The 19,244-nt window shown below is 43.9% G+C and overlaps 1 protein-coding gene across 1 annotated transcript in view; it reads right to left on the bottom strand.

Annotated features, from left to right (window-relative positions):
- The window catches only part of RIPOR2 (RHO family interacting cell polarization regulator 2), a 215,268-nt gene that overhangs the window by 13,284 nt on the left and 182,740 nt on the right, over positions 1-19,244 (bottom strand). The window contains exon 20 of the mRNA XM_063451670.1: positions 3,888-4,090. Coding sequence (XP_063307740.1) covers positions 3,888-4,090 — 203 coding nt within the window. The remainder of the gene's footprint in view (positions 1-3,887; positions 4,091-19,244) is intronic.

The following is a 19,244-nucleotide window of genomic DNA, read 5'->3' as shown; positions in this document are numbered from 1 at the left end:
TACATAAATTCTGAAAAAGCAAAAAATGTAGAAAAAAAGAGATGGTTGTGTTAATTAGACCAGGAAAAGACAGACATTTTAAATAACTATTTTTACTCAGTATATATTCTATATAAAGAGGGACCTATGGCAAGAGAAATGCAAATGATTGTTGCTAAAAACTTGCAGAAAAATGTGTGATTGGATGTCTCAAGAAAGTGCTGCAGCAATTAAAGAAAGTTAATATAAACAAAGCTCCAGGGCCTGAAAGTTGTCACCCAGAAGTACTTAAAGAAACACTATAGTCACCAGAACAATTACAGATTAATATATTTTTCTGGTGAGTATAGTCAGTCCCTGCAGGCTTTTTGTTGTAAACACTTTTTTCAGAGACAATGCAGTCTTTACATTAAAGTCTTGCAGCACCTCTAGTGGCCACTCCTCAGTCGGCCACTAGAGGTGTTTCCTGGGTCAGTGCTGCACAGTGTGCAGCACTGACGTTCAGCGTCTCCATGCAGAGAACTTTCCACACAGATTTGCATTGATTGGCCAGGAGAGATTGAGGCGATGATGGCCAGGCCGGCATTTTGCGCAGTCCCCATCCAGCCTCCTTGACAATCTCAGTCAATCCAATGCTTTTTCTATGGCTGAAATGATCAATTCTAATGATGTCAGCCAAGGGACAGATCGGGGGCGGAGCCAGCGCACATAGTTCCTATAGTGTTTGTTTCAGAAGCTTAGTGTGGAAATGAGTGAACCAAGGGGGGCGGGGCCTGACAGCCAAGATGGCCGCACGTGCTCTCTGAGAGCTCCTACACCAGCGGGCACAGAAACAATGATTTTGTTCAATCAAATACAGCCAGCAGTACACGAAGCCCAGAGAACAAGGCAGAACAACACGAGGAACAGATTAATGCCGGTCAAGCACCGACAAACAATGCAAGCATCCGAACCGGCCACGCGGCCTAAACAGGTGCGGAGCCTGAAGCATGGGGAGGCGGCCGATCTCCCGGCACGGGTCCTGCTTGCAAACAAGAAGCAGACACTGCCCGCTAACCCCCCCTCTGGACCGGCGGGGGATATCCCGGTCCTCGCTGGGGACGATTACCCCGCCACTCTGTTTAATCAAGCGACAAAACCAGCGGTCAACCAAGCCTGTCAGGGCCCAAGCAAGATGGCGGCCCGAACGAGACCCGCAACACAAAGCACCCTTACAAAGCCACCTAAACATGTCCAGGAATTTTTCCATCGGCTCTGCACCAACCTATGGACACAATATCGCATCAGGGGTCGGTCATTCCAACTAGTGGTGAAGGAGATGGCGGCATGCATCCGTCCTGCCACCCGGCGCCGCCTGTGTAGACACTCACACCGTGCCCCTAGAGCAGCCTCCAGATGGAGACTGTGCCGGAGAGCCGGATGGCGGGAAGCGAAGGCAAACTCCTCAAGCACCATCACTCACTCTTGCACACAACTGAGCGAAACCGCCAGGCAAACCCGACCCACTTACCACTCAGCAGCACCAGCAACCTCCGAACACTGCAGCTTGCAAGCCACGGCATGCTCAGAGCTGTCTACTGCTCGCAGCCACGCCAACTGCCGGAAAAGCAAGACCTCAGCCCTCACCCCAGCCTGGCGCAAACCGCATGGCGAGAAACGGAAGTGTCGGTGCCTGCCGCGAACCATCACGCTGGACTACCCCCTGAAGCACACCAGCGGCATCGGGTGAGGAATCACAGATACCCGCTGCCCAGCTACTAGCCTGGATATACAACAGGACTTGGGACGCTCTCTTACTGCCATTGCCAACAGTATACTCAGAATAAGAATCATTGTTACTGTTAAAGGGACACTGTAGGCACCCAGACCACTTCTGCTCATTGGAGTGGTCTGGGTGCCAACTCCCACTACCCTTAACCCTGCAAGTGTAATATATACATTGCAGGGTTAACATTGCAGGGTTAACATTGCAGGGTTAACTCCACCTCTAGTGGCTGTCTATTAGACAGCCACTAGAGGTCACTTCCTGGGTTCTAGCACAGGTTTCCTGTGCTAGAGCGTCGCTGGACGTCCTCACGCTGTGTGAGGACCTCCAGCGTCGCTCAAAACCCCATAGGAAAGCATTGAAATGATTTTTCAATGCTTTCCTATGGGGAGACGTAATGCGCATGCGCGGAATTTCCGCGCATGCGCATTAGGTCTCCTCGGCCGGTGAGCGAGATCAGTCTCGCCCACCGCCCGACGTAATCACTAGGAGGAGCGTCGCGGAGGCGGAGACAGCGGCGAGGGACATCGCCGCTGTCCCAGGTAAGTCACTGAAGGGGTTTTCACCCCTTCAGTAACCGGGGATTGGTGGGTGGGAGGGAGAGGGACCCTCCAGTGCCAGAAAAACGGATCGTTTTTTTGGCACTGGAGTTTCCCTTTAAATTGGTCTAATACTCTATATAGTCTACCTTAATGCCCAGCGGTAATCACTCTCATATCACACATAGCATGTAGTCTAACCAACACAGCAGAACTGTTCATGCCAGCAAATAACATGTCACAAGCAAATTGTCTAGCTGCATTCATGTTTCTGTTTCTTTATTTCGTTGTTTAATAATTTTTACTACGCTACAGAGGCATACATCTAAACGACTAGCACATTTCATATAATCAGCGCAACTAGAACTTTTCTACGCATGTCTAGATTAGCATGGTATGCCATAAAAACAACGTTTAATAGCTTGCAATCCTCATATAATATAAAAAATGTGTCGTATAAACTGTCACGATTTGAAATGTTAAGAAAATGCTTGCAGATGCTGTCGTGGCTCTGCACACCTGTTTATCTATGCACAAAACAAATAAAGAATTAAAAAAAAAATATGAGTGAACCAAGATTCTTTTCTTTCAGGAATTGTACTGAAGGAAGGCAGATGTGGTTCCTATATTCAAAAAGGGTTCAAAATCTGTGCTTGGTAATTATTGACATGTGAGTCTAACTTCTGTGACTGGGAAAGTATTTGAATGGTTATTACGGGATACTTTTTAGGATTGGGAAGAACATTTATTAACAGTTATTAGCAAAAATCAGCATGGTTTTAGGAAACATAGGTAATTTCAAACTAACTTAAAGAGATACTATATGGACCCAGACCACTTCAGCTCATTGTCCCCTTAACCCTGAGAAACTACAATAATTACCTTGCATGGTTAAGACCTCTAGTGGTTAGGCGAGTTCTGGTCACGTTCTGCACAAGGACATCCAGCATCAATCAATTCCCCAAAGACAGTATTGCAGCAATGAGGGGGCGTATCACCAACCCAGTGTCAAGGGACATTGGCGCTGGAATCGGGTAAGTACAGTAAGGGTTTATTAAACCTTAATATTCTGTGGAGGGAGGGGGCGGGGTTTGAGGGAGCTATAGTGCTAGGAATACAACTTTGTATTGCTAGCAATATAGTATCCTTTTAATTGAATTCTACAAAGAAGTAAGTAGGGTCAGGGTGTTGCAGTGGATGTGATCTACTTGGCATTAATACTCAGATGAAAATATAATTTTGCCTCTTTATAAATCAATGGTACCACAACTTGAATATGCTGTGCAATTTTGGGCACCTGTTCCAAAGAAGGACTAGTTTGTTGCAAAATTGGAAAGTGTTTTGAGACGGGTTTTTTTGTCTTCTTTTGGAGAACAGCAAAAACAGACATGAGAAAGATGCGTCCATCAAGTTCAGCCTCTCTTTTCAGCCAAGGCAACTATATTTTCTACAATCTAGTAGTGATGTGGTCAATATATGATTCACTGTTCACAGGTTTTTTTTTATTTTATTTTTTAATAAATTAGAATGATTCAGCAAACATTTTTCAGCATAAAGGAATACTCTATAGACATGGTAATTTCTGATAAAAAATTACTACCCACCTTTTCTCTGAATTGATTTGATTTAGATGCAGCTGCAGTGAGTACATCCAGGGCTTGACTGACACCACTCTCATTCTCTGTGAGAAGCAATGTCAAAGCTCTAAGAATTTCCTGTCGAGGTGGCAAACTGCATGCAGTTAAATCTGTAATGTTACGCAGCAAGAATGTGTCGCTTGATGTCTTCAGCATTTGGACAGCCGAGGCTACAATACAAAACAGAGAATGTAATATGTCAGCAATTTACACTGTATGATTAATCATGAAAAAAGGAGGTAGTTGTGTTGCAAAATATGGATGAGCTAAGCAATGCATATATTAAATATGAAGTTCTATACTTCCAGTTTAATATGCAAATTTGTATATCTCTGCATAAGCTTGTTTTCTCAAATGATTTAAAGGACCACTCTAGGCACCCAGACCACTTCAGCTTAATGAAGTGGTCTGGGTGCCAGGTCCAGCTAGGGTTAACCCATTTTTTTTTATAAACATAGCAGTTTCAGAGAAACTGCTATGTTTATTAATGGGTTAAGCCTTCCCCCTAATCCTCTAGTGGCTGTCTCATTGAAAGCCGCTAGAGGCGCTTGCGTGATTCTCACTGTGAAAATCACAGTGAGAGCACGCAAGCGTCCATAGGAAAGCATTCTAAATGCTTTCCTATGCGACCGGCTGAATGTGCGCGCAGCTCTTGCCGCGCGTGCGCATTCAGCCGTCGGGGCGGAGAGCTCCCCGCCCAGCGCTGGAAAAAGGTAAGTTTTACCCCTTTTCCCCTTTCCAGAGCCGGGCGGGAGGGGGACCCTGAGGGTGGGGGCACCCTCAGGGCACTATAGTGCCAGGAAAACAAGTATGTTTTCCTGGCACTAGAGTGGTCCTTTAATAGTTTTGGGTAAACTTTTAAAATATCCTCCCCCCTCTCCCCAATTAAAATATAAAATATATAAAAATGTATCAACAAGGAGGAGGGGCTTGACCCTCATAGTGACCGGTCACGCTTTGCAGGAGCTCCGTCCTCAACACTCACTGTAAACCGGCTACGCTGTTCCAGGAGCCAGCAGAGTGAACTGAAGCGACCGATGCAGCCTTAACATCACTGCAGATGGATATCTTGGTGGGGCCTGTTGGCACTGCTCGGCGGGAGAGGCAGCCAATCGCCGCACCTCCCCTCAGTTATCCTTCAGTGGGGTTTATTTTGGCCCCCACTAGCACACAGTTAGTACCAACACAGCGACAATAGCAGCTACACTATGCTCTCGCAGCACCCGACGGGTATATGCAGTCTGCTCTGACACACCTGCATCCAGCGGACCAATTCTTGAAAAAACTGGATGACCTTTTTCATCAGACTAGCATTATTGATCAGCGCAGTCATATATTAGTCTGAACAGCTGAGCTTCATAGGTTATCTGCCACAACCACTTGTCTTATTATGTTGCATTGACCTGCCTATGATATTGGGTGACTCTTGGCTGTAAATATATGCGGTTTCCTCTCCGTTATTATCCCTCATGCTGGCACTTTGCCTATCTTGTCTAGTACTACACTGAGTATACGTATACTCCTGGCTCACTTACTATGGGCTTGAAGGCTACTTTTTGGCTAAAACGATGATGAGGCTTGAAACCGTCTTGTGACTATTGCTGCTTTGCACTACACAACTACTAAGTGTTGTCCCACCTGTCTTACCGATTGCAATTGCTAACCGAACATATCCACAGGGCCGGATTAAGAGCCCAGTGGGCCTGGTGCTGATAATTATGATGGGCCTAATTACAAAATCTTATTGACCAAAAACACTAAAACAGTCCTACCTCCTAAGCGTCATGTATCTGATGGAGATGATGCTGTAGGGAAACTCATAGGATGCAACTATGAGAAAACACATACCCTTTGCTAATCTCATGCTTTCATCTTTCAAGTAAACCCATACCCCCAACAGCAGTGTCCAGTAAAGCAGGAAGTCTATGGATGCGGTAAAAGGGTGGGCTACTGACACAAATCACATAACCAGAACGGCCGAAAGGGCGAACATACACAAAAAGGGGGAATGTCTGTGTCCCTATGTCTCCCAGTCCCTTAGTGTTTGTGTCCTCATGTCTCCCAGTGTCCCCATGTCACTAGGGGACATTGAGAGACATGGAGACACTGGGAGACATGGGGACACAGATACTAGGGAACACTGGGAGACCTGGGAAATCTGAGACTCTTGGGGACACTGGGTGACAGACACGAGGGGACACAGGGAGACATGGGGCACTGAAATACTGTGATATATAGGGGACACTGGAGACTTGATAAAAACCTGGGTACAGGTCAAAATGTTGTGGTGTCCAATAAACCTGCTTAAAGCTATCACAGTGAGTGCCTGAGATTTTTTCTTTTATACTAGGGGACACTGAGACACTACGGGCACAGAGACACTACGGGCACAGAGACACTACGGGCACAGAGACACTACGGGCACAGAGACACTATGGGCACTGAGAGACATGGGGCACTGAGACACTGATACATAGGGGACATTGGAGACTTGATAAAGACCTGGGTACAGGTCGAAACGTTGCGGTGTCCAATAAACCTGCCTAAATCTATCACATTGAGTGCCTGAGATTTTTTCTTTTATACTAGGGGACACTGAGACACTAGGAGACATGGGGACACAGAGACATTGGGAGACTAGGGGACTTTGGGAGTCTAGGGAACACTGAGACACTAGGGACACTGGCACACTACAGACACTGAGAGACACCAGGGACACATGGCGATACTGAGATACTAGGGACACTGGCTGGGAGACATGGGAACACTGCCATGTCTCCTATGTCTCAGTCGCCCAGTGTCCCCATGTCTCCCTGTGTCTCCATGCCTCTCAGTGTCCCCATGTCGCCCAGTGTCCCCTAGTGTTTGTATCCCCATGTCTCCCAGTGTCCCTTAGAGTCTGTGTCCTCATGTCTCCATGTGTCCTGATGTCACTAGGACACTAGGGGACACTTAGAGACATGGGGACACTGGGAGACATGGGGACACTGAGACACTAGGGACAGTGGCTGGGAGACATGGGGACACAGACTAGGGGCCACTGGGAGACATGGGGCCACTGTGTCCCTAGTGTCTCAGGGTCATGGGCATCCGAATGGGGGGGTAAAGGGGGTACTTGGCCCCCCCGGATTTTTCAGCTTGTGCTGCTATTTTTTGTTTTAGTGTGAGAATACAGTGCAATACCAGCGCTGGCCAGTAGGTGGCGCTGTGAATGGAGAAAGGCAGGAAGCTACAGCTTATCCCTGCCTCTCTCTCATGACTGAAACCGCAGGGGAGCAGCACAGAGGCAGCCTACAGAGCAGGTAAGTGAGGGATGGGGGGTGGGGGAGACCGCATAGAGGAAGGTAAAGTAGAAGGAGCAGAAAGGTTCTGCAAGGGGCAGGAGGGGCCAGCAAGGAATAGAAAGGGGCAGCAAGAAGCAGGAAGGGGTCAAAAGGTTTTCAAGGAACAGGAGGGTAAAGTAGAAGGAGCAGCAAGGAGCAGGAGGGGTCAGCAAGGAGCAGAAAGGGTCTGCAAGAGGCAGGAGGGGTCAGCAAGGAATAGGAAGGGGCAGCAGGAAGGGGTAGGGACGGTCTGCAAGGAGTAGGAAGGGTCTGCAAGGAGCAAGAGGGGTCAGCAAGGAGTAGGAAGAGGCAGCAAGGAGTAGGAAGAGGCAGCAAGGAGCAGGAAGGGGCAGCAAGGAGCAGGAAGGGGCAGCAAGGAGCAGGAAGGGGCAGCAAGGAGCAGGAAGGGGCAGCAAGGAGCAGGAAGGGGCAGCAAGGAGCAGGAAGGGACAGCAAGGAGCAGGAAGGGACAGCAAGGAGCAGGAAGGGGCAGCAAGGAGCAGGAAGGGGCAGCAAGGAGCAGGAAGGGGCAACAAGGAGCAGGAAGGGGCAGCAAGGAGTAGGAAGAGGCAGCAAGGAGTAGGAAGAGGGAGCAGGGAGGGTCTGCAAGGAGCAGCAAGGAGCAGGAAGGGGCAGGAAGAATCAGAAGGAACAGAAAGGATCAGCAAGGGGCTGCAAGAAGCTGGAAGGGGCAGAAAGAAGCAGGAAGGGCAGTAAGAAGCAGGAAGGGTATGCAAGAAGCAGGAAGGGCCATCAAGAAGCAGGAAGGGCCATCAAGAAGCAGGAAGGGCCATCAATGAGCAGAAAGGGATCAGAAAGAGAGCAGAAGGGCGCAAAATAAGCAGAAAGTAGCAGAAAGGTAAAGGAGCAGAAGGAGCCTCAGAAGGCAAAGAAGACTGTGTCAAATGAAGGAGAAGAAAATGAGATTGGAGCACTTCATTCTGGACACCACATCATTAGGCGTTGGTACCTGGGCCTGGCAGGGAAACTTTGGACCTTCTCATCTCCCCAGGTAAAAACAAACAATATCAATGTTAATGTGTTCACTTTTATTTACTGAGTGTCAGGAAACACAGAGGGCCGCTGGGTAGGGGTGCCGCTGATTGGCTAGATGGGTCAGCTAGCACTCTAAGCCAATCAGTAGCTCCCCATTCATAAAAACGTAAAACATTTTTATGAATCGGGAACTAGCGATTGGCTTAGAGGGTCAGCTGACCACTCTAGCCAATCTGCAGCACCCATGCCTGACGTCAATCTGCACTTCCTGACACTCTGTTTCAGAAGTTGAATACCACTGAGCGACCTGGAGATCTGGAGCTGAAGGAAGCCTTTGGGGGTAAACCATTTGAGAGCGGTTTAACCCCTTCAAAGAAAGAGCACCCAGGGGCCTCCTTGCATCACATCATTTTCATTTAGATAAAGTTGTTATGGTGACCAGAATGTTCCTGTAATTTGATGAAAGGAACACTATAGTGTAAGGAATACAAACATATATTCCTGACACCATAGTTGTGAAAACGCTATTCACCCTGGCTTTATGTGAAAATGACTATGCTCCTTCCCTTTCATGACACTGTCAAAAAGGGGCCAAGCATGGATGTCATTACAATTATGTCCCCCCTCCCCCCCGGAAAAATTCCTGCGGACGTCCATGCTCAGGGTCCCCATGTTACCCAGTGTCCCAATGTCTCAGCGTCCCCATGTCTCTGAGCTGCTGTCTGGACTCTCTGTGCAGAACTGGTCCCCGCGGATCAGTGAGTAGAGAGATGCAGGGAGGGAGATGCCGTAACTTCTTATCACTGCCTCTCTCCACACAAACAGCGACCCCTACTGGCCGGCGCTGGTATTGCAGAATAAACTATGTTTATACTGAGACAGACATTTGTATTGCCGGTATTACTGCAATACCGGCACCGGCTAGGCAGCCTCAAATACCTGAGAAATACTTCTGAGAAATACCTGGCAACCCTAAGAAATACATGAGAAATACCTGGCAACCCTAAGAGTAGTGTGTAAAAAAAAAAAAAAAAAAAAAATGTAAAAAAAAATTTTTTTTTTTTTTTTTTTTTTTTAAAACCAATGGGCCTATTCCATGGGCCTGGGCCTGGAGCTGCAGCTCCATCAGCCCCTATGTTAATCCGGCCCTGCATATCCATGCTGTACTACACTATTTTTCTGCAAAAGTCACTATGTCAAAAATAATTGCCTGTTAATCTTATGTCTCAATAAAAACGATTGACGAAAAAAATTATAAAAAAAAATATTTTTCCCAAACTATTAAATCAATATAAAATTGTATCCAAAAATATTAAATACTCTGAAGAATCACATCAATGATTGTGCGTTCATGGAAGCCATTTTTCCAAATCTAGTTTTGACCTCTAGGGGATAATCTTGAGCAGGGGGATCCTGGGTAGTTAAGGGACTTTGTGTACAGTTAAGTAGATCTACACCAATGCTTGTCTATATCAGGGGTTCCCAATTAATTTTTCCTGTGGAACTCATTGACATAGTAGACCAGGCATAGGCAACCTTTGGCACTCCAGATGTTTTGGACTACACCTCCCATGATGCTTTGTCAGCATTATGGGTGTAAGAGCATTAAGGGGGATGTAGTCCACAACATCTGGAGTGCCGAAGGTTGCCTATCCCTGTAGTAAACCAATATCGTGGAACCAGGGGTGTACCTAGAGCATTTGGCACCCGGGGCGGACCCTGAGTGTGGCACCCCCCCCCCCCCCCCCCCCATAATAAAAATGTAAGAAAACACCCACATATTTTTTCAATATTTTCAATACCAGTGCTTTTGTAGAAAAGGGCTTGTGAGAACCTTCTAGAAAACTCCTGCCCTGCCCCTTTCGACAAAGCCCCTGGTCTCGCCCTTCATATAAAAACCCTGCACCCCGATCACATAAATTTCATACACTCCCTACACATAAAAATCCTGCACCCCGATCACATAAATTTCATTCACTCCCTACACATAAAAATCCTGCACACCCCCTTAACCCCTTAAGACCGGAGGGCGTACTATTACGTCCTTTTAAAAGCGGCTCTAAACGCCGCCGGACGTAATAGTACGCCCTCCGGTTTTTAGTAACTTACCCGGTCGCTGGCGGTCCCACGCCGGCGATCGCGGTTCGGGGGACTCCCAGGGAGCCCCCCGCGGCACGTCCGCCCTCCAGGAGCCCTCCCGGCCATGTGAGAGTGAGGTCCTTGCGAGGACCTCACAATCACATGGCCGGTATAGCTGCCTGCTGCATTGCCAGCAGGGGGACCAACTGTAATGACAGTTGGTCCCCCTGCTGGCTGAAAATCAAATAATAAAATGTTAAAACAGTGTAAAAAAAAAAAAATTATATACTTAGATCATATATATATATTATATATATATGATCTAAGTATATATATACACATATACATACACACACATACACCGTCTAGGTGTATTTTAATATTAATATATATATAATTATATATATATATTTATATCAAATTACACGTAGACTGATACTGATTAAATATATATATAATTATTGTTATATATATATTTATAAATAATATAAAAAAAATTAATATGTAAATACGTAAAAAAATTAAATAAAAAAAATAATTAAAAATAAAATATTAAAAAATATATAGATGTGTTTTATTTCGTTCTAACTGTATTCTGATATTAATATATATATATTTATATCAAAATACACTTATAACGAAATAATATATATATCTATATACATAAATATATACGTATATATCACTATATATATACCTATATATAAATAAAAATATTAAAAAAAAATATATATATATATACGTATATATACACATATGTATATATATACATATATTAATTCTACACATATATTTATGTAATAATTTTACATAATTAGGTATCCTAATTAATTACAATTAGCGGGACCTGCCTGACCACCCATGCCGAAAGTATAGGGAATTTAATTTGCTAGCACTATATTTAACCCTATAACTTTCCAAGACACCATAAAACCTGTACATGGGGGGTACTGTTTTACTCGGGAGACTTCGCTGAACACAAATATTAGTGTTTCAAAACAGTAAAATGTATTACAACCATGATATCGCCAGTAAAAGTGAAGTTTTTTGCATTTTTCACGCACAAACAGCACTTACAGGGACGATATTATTGCTGCAATACTTTTTACTGTTTTGAAACACAAATATTTGTGTTCAGCGAAGTCTCCCGAGTACAACAGTACCCCTCATGTACAGGTTTTATGGTGTTTTCAAAAATTACAGCGTCAAATATAAGGCTTGTGTTTAATTTTTTTCACATTAAAATTCGCCAGATTGCTTACATTGCCTTTATGACCCTATGGTAGCCCAAGAATGAAAATTACCCCTATGATGGCATACCATTTGCAATAGTAGACAACCAAAGGTATTGCAAATGGGGTATGTCCAGTCTTTTTTAGTAGCCACTTAGTCACAAACACTGGCCAAAATTGGCGTTTTTTGCATTTTTCACACACAAACAAATACAAACGCTAACTTTGGCCAGTGTTTGTGACCAAATGGCTACTAAAAAAGACTGGACATCGCTTATTTGCAATACCTTGGGTCGTCTACTATTGCAAATGGTATGCCATTATGGGTGTAAATTTATTTCCTGGGCTACTATACAGTCTCAAAGGCAACGTAACCAATCTGGCGAATTTCAATTTCAAATGTAACACGCTATATTTGACCCTGTAACTTCCCAAAACACCATAAAACCTGTACATAGGGGGTACTGTTTTACACGTGAGACTTTGCTGAATACAAATATGTGTATTTTATTGCAGTAAAAGCAAACAGTATTATGACATTGACAGTTAAAATGTCATGAAGAACAAAAAAAATCAAAAAAAATCTTATTTTCTCCCATTTTTTTCATATTAAATTATGTTTCATAGCTAAATATTTGATATTAAATGAAAGCCCTGTTTCCCCTGAATAAAATGATATATAATAAGGGGGGGTGCATTTAATATGAAAGAGGTGAATTACGGTTGGACAGACATATAGCGCAAATGCCAGGTTTTGTTTACGTTTTGTTTCGTTCACAACTTGTACATTTGGCTGCGGTGTTAAGGGGTTAATAAAAAAACCTGCACACCCCCTTAATAAAAAACAAAAACGTGCACAACCCCTCTTAATAACAAAAAACCTGCACACCCCCTTATAAAAACCCTGCACACCCCCTTAACAAAAAAACAAAAATCTGCAGTACACATCCTCCCTTAATAAATAGAATACTGCAACCCCCTTAATCAAAAAAACCCTGCACCCCCATTATTTAAACCTCCCCCTTTAATTCTTTAATCCACAGCCCCCTTTAATTAATCCACACCCCCCTTAATTAATACACCCCCCTTAATAAATCCTCACCCCCCCTTAATTAATACACCCCCCTTAATTAATCCTCACTCCCCCTTAATTAATACACCCCCTTAATTAATCAACACACCCCTTAATTAATACACCCCCCTTAATGAATCCACACACCCCTTAATTAATACACCCCCTTAATTAATCCACACACCCCTTAATTAATACACCCCCTTAATTAATTCTCACTCCCCCTTAATACACCCCACTTAATTACTCCACCCCCCTTAATTAATCCACACCCCCTTAATTAATACACGCCCTTAATTAATCCACACACCCCTTAATTATTACACCCCCTTAATTAATCCACTCACCCCTTAATTAATCCACTCACCCCTTAATTAATCCTCACTCCCCCTTAATACACCACCCTTAATTAATACTCACTCTCCCCTTAATTAATAAACCCCCCTTAATTAATCCACTCACCCCTTAAGTAATCCACTCACCCCTTAATTAATCCTCACTCCCCCTTAATACACCACCCTTAATTAATACTCACTCTCCCCTTAATTAATAAACAATCCTTAATTAATCCACACCCCCCTTCATTAATACACCCCCCTTAATTAACCCACACCCCCTTAATACACCCCCTTAATCCACACCCCCCTTAATTAATACTCACTCCCCCCTTAATTAATACTCACTCCCCCCTTAATTAATACTCCCCCTTAATTAATCAATACACCCCCCTTAATTAATACACCCCCCTTAATTAATACACCCCCCTTAATTAATACACCCCCTTAATTAATACACCCCCTTAATTAATACACCCCCCTTAATTAATCCTCACTCCCCCTTAATTAATACACCCCCTTAATTAATCAACACACCCCTTAATTAATACACCCCCCTTAATTAATCCACACACCCCTTAATTATTACACCCCCTTAATTAATCCACTCACCCCTTAATTAATCCAATCACCCCTTAATTAATCCTCACTCCCCCTTAATACACCACCCTTAATTAATACTCACTCTCCCCTTAATTAATCCACACCCCCTTAATTAATCCACACCCCCTTAATTAATCCACCCCCTTAATTAACCCACACCCCCTTAATACACCCCCTTAATTAATACTCACTCCCCCCTTAATTAATACTCCCCCTTAATTAATCAATACACCCCCATTAATTAATACACCCCCTTAATTAATACACCCCCTTAATACTCACTCCCCCCTTAATTAATACACCCCCTTAATTAATACACCCCCCTTAATTAATACTCACTCAAACCTTAATTAATACTCCCCCTTAATTAATCAATACCCCCCCATAATTAATACACCCCCCTTAATTAATACACCCCCTTAATTAATACTCACTCAAACCTTAATTAATACACCCCCCTTAATTAATACACCCCCTTAATTAATACACCCCCTTAATTAATACTCACTGAAACCTTAATACACCCCCCTTAATTAATACACCCCCTTAATTAATATACCCCCTTAATTAATACTCACTCCCCCCTTAATTAATACACCCCCCTTAATTAATACAGCCCCCTTAATTAATACACCCCCCCTTAATTAATACACTCCCCCCTTAATTAAACCTCCCTCCCCTTTAATTCTTTAATCCATTATCCACCCCCCCCCCCCTTTAATTAATTTAGCCCCATCACATAAAATTACTACTTACATTTTATTGATGCCTTGACGACTGGGTGCCTCACCGCCCGGATCCTTCCGCTGAAGATCCGTGAAGGCGGGCTGACGGCGCTGCGCACGACGTCATCACGTTGCGCGACGCCGCGGCCCGCAACACTCCTCCCCTTCTCATCCTTGTAGTAAGTCCTGCCGGGCCGCAAAGGTGCTGCGGCTGTGCGCAGCGTAATGATGGGGGCCGGGGGGTGACACATGACACCGGACGTCATGGCACCCCCCTAGTCAGTGGCACCCGGGGCGGGCCGCCCCCCCCGCCCCCCCCTTAGTACGCCACTGCGTGGAACCCCCTGAAAAAAAAATTGACGCCGTAGCACAAACCTTTTAATAAGTGGCTTTTTAATGATCATTTTAAAATATTTTGCTCATAAACTGTTTAATCTTATAATACTCCTGAATCTTTGCTTTAAAAAAGGCAATGTCTTTATCTTTGTACTCTACGTGGTTTTGCTCTAAATGACGACGTAATTCAGCAGGTGCTCACAAACTGTTTGGCTATATTTTCTTGCAAAGGAAGTATGGTGCTTGAGGAATATTAATATTTCTGGCACTTGCGAATCCAAATTTATTTATTTTTTTTAAATTCTTTATTTTTGTAGTGCATATGAGAGAACAACATGCATGGGGTACCCCAACAGCAATCCACATGCTTTTTCAAACATTTATAACAATCAGGAGTATGTTAGTTCTTGCACAATTTTATAGTTAGTATGCAGGTAATCAAGAGTGTTCACGAGTTAGCTACTTTTAAATGCGAAGTAACGGCTAAACATGTGTGATTCATAGAAAATAGACAAAACATTAATCGTAGTAAGACTATTTAAGTGTTGTTTAAAGTTGAGTAATAAGCTAGGCAGGACACGGCTACATTCACTTGTGTCGTGACTAATCGGTTACAGGCTAGGTATAGCGCGGTTGGCGTCGTTTAACTATTAGTGTGTGGATTACATGCTGGTGAAGCAGGATTATTGTGTTGACCTCTGGGGTTGCGCCAGCTGTAATGCTCATAGGAGGCATGTAACATCAAGTAAGATGCAGTGTAGAATAAGACAGTAGGCAACAGCTGTGGGAAAGGATCTATGAACAAGTTGTACGTTATATGTCTAAACTGACTGGACTAGGCTAGTGGCACGACACACATAGTGATACCTATGATATATCCTGCGCGCTTGAGTAAGTGTATCCCTGTGGTATTGTGTATGCAGTAGGACTTTCAGTCCAGTATGGTGTGGGCCCCAATCCGCGGGAGTCTTCTCCCTGAGCGAGTGGGCAAGTCCCTCTGCGGGCCACACTTCACCCTATGCCTCTTCTACTAGGTGTCTGGTGCCAGTTGTGGGAGTTCAGGTAGCTATCGGATCCCTTGGGCTGCAGCCCTGTCGGGGTAAGCCTGCCACCTCTGTGCCTCTGGAGGTTGGTGTGCGCCGTGAGAGGTAGTTGGACATCGCTCTTTAAAGCTTGTTGCTGGGTGCCTCCTTTGTTCCCTCTTCGGTGCCGCCGCACTGCAGGATGTGCGTGTAAAGTTGGCTCCGCTGTAAGTGAGCTGTGCTTGGCGGCTACGTTAATGGTCGCTGGCGGGGGTACTCGCTGAACGGCCTCCCACTCCTCCAGCACTTCTGTCATAAGCATAGGGGACAAGCCCTCTCTGTTAGGTTGGTGGGAGGTTGGGCTAATGTGCGTCCGCACGGTTACTTGCCGGTTCCTATTGCCGCCTGACAGGTCTTCGGTCTCCTGCCGCTGGTGAGTGTCTCGCTGCTTCCGACCTTCTGGGTGGCTCGGTTCTCGAGGTGTCCGTGCCTGCACCTGTTTGATCTCGCTTCGGTGAGTACGTGGCTTGGTGGCAGGCACTGCCTTAGTGTTCTCCGGGAACATAAGGGCTTCCAGCTTGTCCCATAAAACCTGGAAGGCCCTGTCCAGCCGTTGCCCTATGTCTGGCTGCTCGCTGTGAGTATTGGGGGAGCATGCTGCCTCCGCCATTTTAAGTGTAGTGCCACCGCTTGTTGCAGGCCCCTGCGTCTCCTCAGCTTTCTCGTCGGGTCGTGCCAGGGTCTCCCGAAGGTAGACCGGGATAACCCCCACCGGTCCAGAGGGGGGGAATGAGGGCCTGGTCTCCGCTTGTCAGCCGTGGATGTCAGCGGGGGAGCGGCCGTCTCCCTCACGCCGACCACGCGTGTAGACCTTGTAGGAAGGGCAGGTGCTGTATACCAAATGTGTCGCTTGTGTGGCATGGTTGTGTGCCCCTGGTTGTCACCTTCCGGTTGGTAGCCTTTTTGGGCCGATTAGGTCCCGTTTAGGTGGCTTAATTCAGCTTAATTATCGCTGCAGAGCAGGAGCTAACCAGGTCTGCGTCCTCTCCTTTCAGCGGTCAGGCCCCGCCCCCCGCGAATCCAAATTTTAAGTAGCTGTCATCATATTTTTTTTTTCTTTGTTTGAGAAGAAGATTGGGTAGCATTGTGCGCTTTTCTTTTTTTTCTTACATAGAAACATAGAATGTGATGGCAGATATGAACCATTTAGCCCATCTAGTCTGCCCAATTTTCTAAATACTTTCATTAGTCCCTGGCCTTATCTTATAGTTAGGCTAGCCTTATGCCTATACCACGCATGCTTAAACTCCTTTACTGTGTTAACCTCTACCACTTCAGCTGGAAGGCTATTCCATGCGTCCACTACCCTCTCAGTAAAGTAATACTTCCTGATATTATTTTTAAACCTTTGCCCCTCTAATTTAAGACTATGTCCTCTTGTTGTGGTAGTTTTTCTTTTAAATATAGTCTCCTCCTTTACTGTCAAGATAAAAAAATAGCGTATACTGTGCCTTAAAATTTATACATACATGAATCTTCGACACAATGTAATAAACCTCAGGAAAAAGGAAAGAACAAATAATAGTGCAATACAGTTTGGTACAGTACAAAAACAATAAATAATAATAGCTCTAGGAAAACCACTCACATACGCTAGAGCTTCTTAGAGCTCTGCTGTATAACGCGTGGACGGTACAATCCCCGTCTAAGGATGTGTGGTGGTTGAAGTGTTGATAATCCTCCAGATCTCGGTAGTATGTATGGGAGGTAGAAAATATAGAAATATACATATATATATTTTACTGCTTATTATTTGTTTGCTATTATTAATGTGCATTATTCTATTACTGATATTAATGATACATCCATCACTTATATATGCTTCATTTATGTTCTGTTACTACAGTATATTGGGCCAATCTATTTACTTAATAGCCCCATAAGTCTTACACCACTTTATGTTTTATCTATATATTTCATCTGATAGATGCTACATAGAAACGAGATTTGGAACGCACGCACGCCATTTTTAGCGCGACGTGCGTTCCACACTAATATCCTGTGATCCATTACGGCCATCAGCAATTTTACCGCGCCGCGTCACTTCCTAGTGTGACGCGTGCGTTTCACAGTGGCACACAAGCCTACCTACAGATGCTGTACACACAAACAAGTACGTCCCAGAGAATGAAAACTGCTCAACACACCAGTGAGGTATCCCCTTCACCTTCACAAATACAATAATATGATACGACAAAAATAGGTGGAGCAGTGTATAGCAAATATAAATACTTCCCTCTCTTCAATATTACAGCCAAAACAATGAAACTGAAACAGAAACAGAGGGAGATACAATAGTGTAAATCTGATACAATGGAGATAGGTCACTATATCTTTAAATAGCACACTCACAAAAGTAGAGCCATAAGATAACCTGGCTCTGGTCTGGATAACAATAGGATCCTTAAGGGAGATCCAAATCCCACTCCAGCAGATGAGAAGGATAAAACAGGAACAATAAATGCTTCTAAAAAAAATAATTTATTCCAGAAATAAAAGAACAGCATAAAACAAAGTCCATATAGTCACCAAAGTCACCAAAATACTGGATCCTCTTTTAAAATTGGCCAATACTTGGTAACAATTTTATTTATTTTGTGATTATTGCCACTATAATTGCATATAAAAGGCATGTTAAGTGCATGTTTATCAACAGTCTTCTTATGTGGCTTTTTATAGCGTATAAGGTCTTTTCTATCAATCTTTTTAACTTCCTCAATGCAGTTCTGTAAAGTTCTGGTCTCATAGCCTTTATCTAGAAATTGTTCTTTAATTTTTTCTACTTGAGAAATGTAATCGGTCTCTTGTGTACAGTTTCTACGTACTCGTAGGAACTGACTTTTTGGGACATTCTTAAGCCATGGTGGATAATGGCAGCTATTCATTTCAATGTAGCTATTAGCAACGACATCTTTGAAGTGATTCTTGGTGTTGATAGTAGAATTTGAAACAAAAACCTCCAAGTCCAGAAAATGAATGTGATTAGTGCTATATGTAGAAGTTAAAACGATCCCCCAATTGTTGACATTCAATTCATTTAAAAATAAATTAAGACTTTCCTCTCCTCCTTTCCAAATTAAAAATATGTCATCGATATATCGATGATAGGACACCAAATTCGTAGCAGCAAGATGTGGAAATACTATTTTATCCTCCCAGTATGCCATAAAAAGGTTGGCATAACTGGGAGCGAATTTGGTGCCCATAGCTGTACCGGTAATTTGCATAAAAAAGGAGTCTTTAAACCAAAAAAAATTATTTTCTAAAATCAGTAAAATTCCTTCAAGTATAAAATCTATTTGTTCTGGTTTAAAACTAGATTTCTCTAGAAAATATTGCACTGCTTGTATACCTATATTATGAGGTATTATGCTGTATAGAGAGCTAACATCGCAGGTGACTAACAAGTATTCTTCTCTCCATACTATATCTTTAAGAATCTGTAGCATGTGTATGGTATCTTTGAGGTAGGAGATTGTTTTTACCACCACAGGTTGTAATAAAACATCAATATATTCTGATACCCTGGATGAAACAGAAT

This window comes from Pelobates fuscus, chromosome 4 (assembly GCF_036172605.1).
Source record: "Pelobates fuscus isolate aPelFus1 chromosome 4, aPelFus1.pri, whole genome shotgun sequence".
Lineage (NCBI taxonomy): Eukaryota > Metazoa > Chordata > Amphibia > Anura > Pelobatidae > Pelobates > Pelobates fuscus.
Note: the sequence above shows the minus strand (reverse complement) of the source record. Positions and strands in the feature narration are given on the sequence as shown.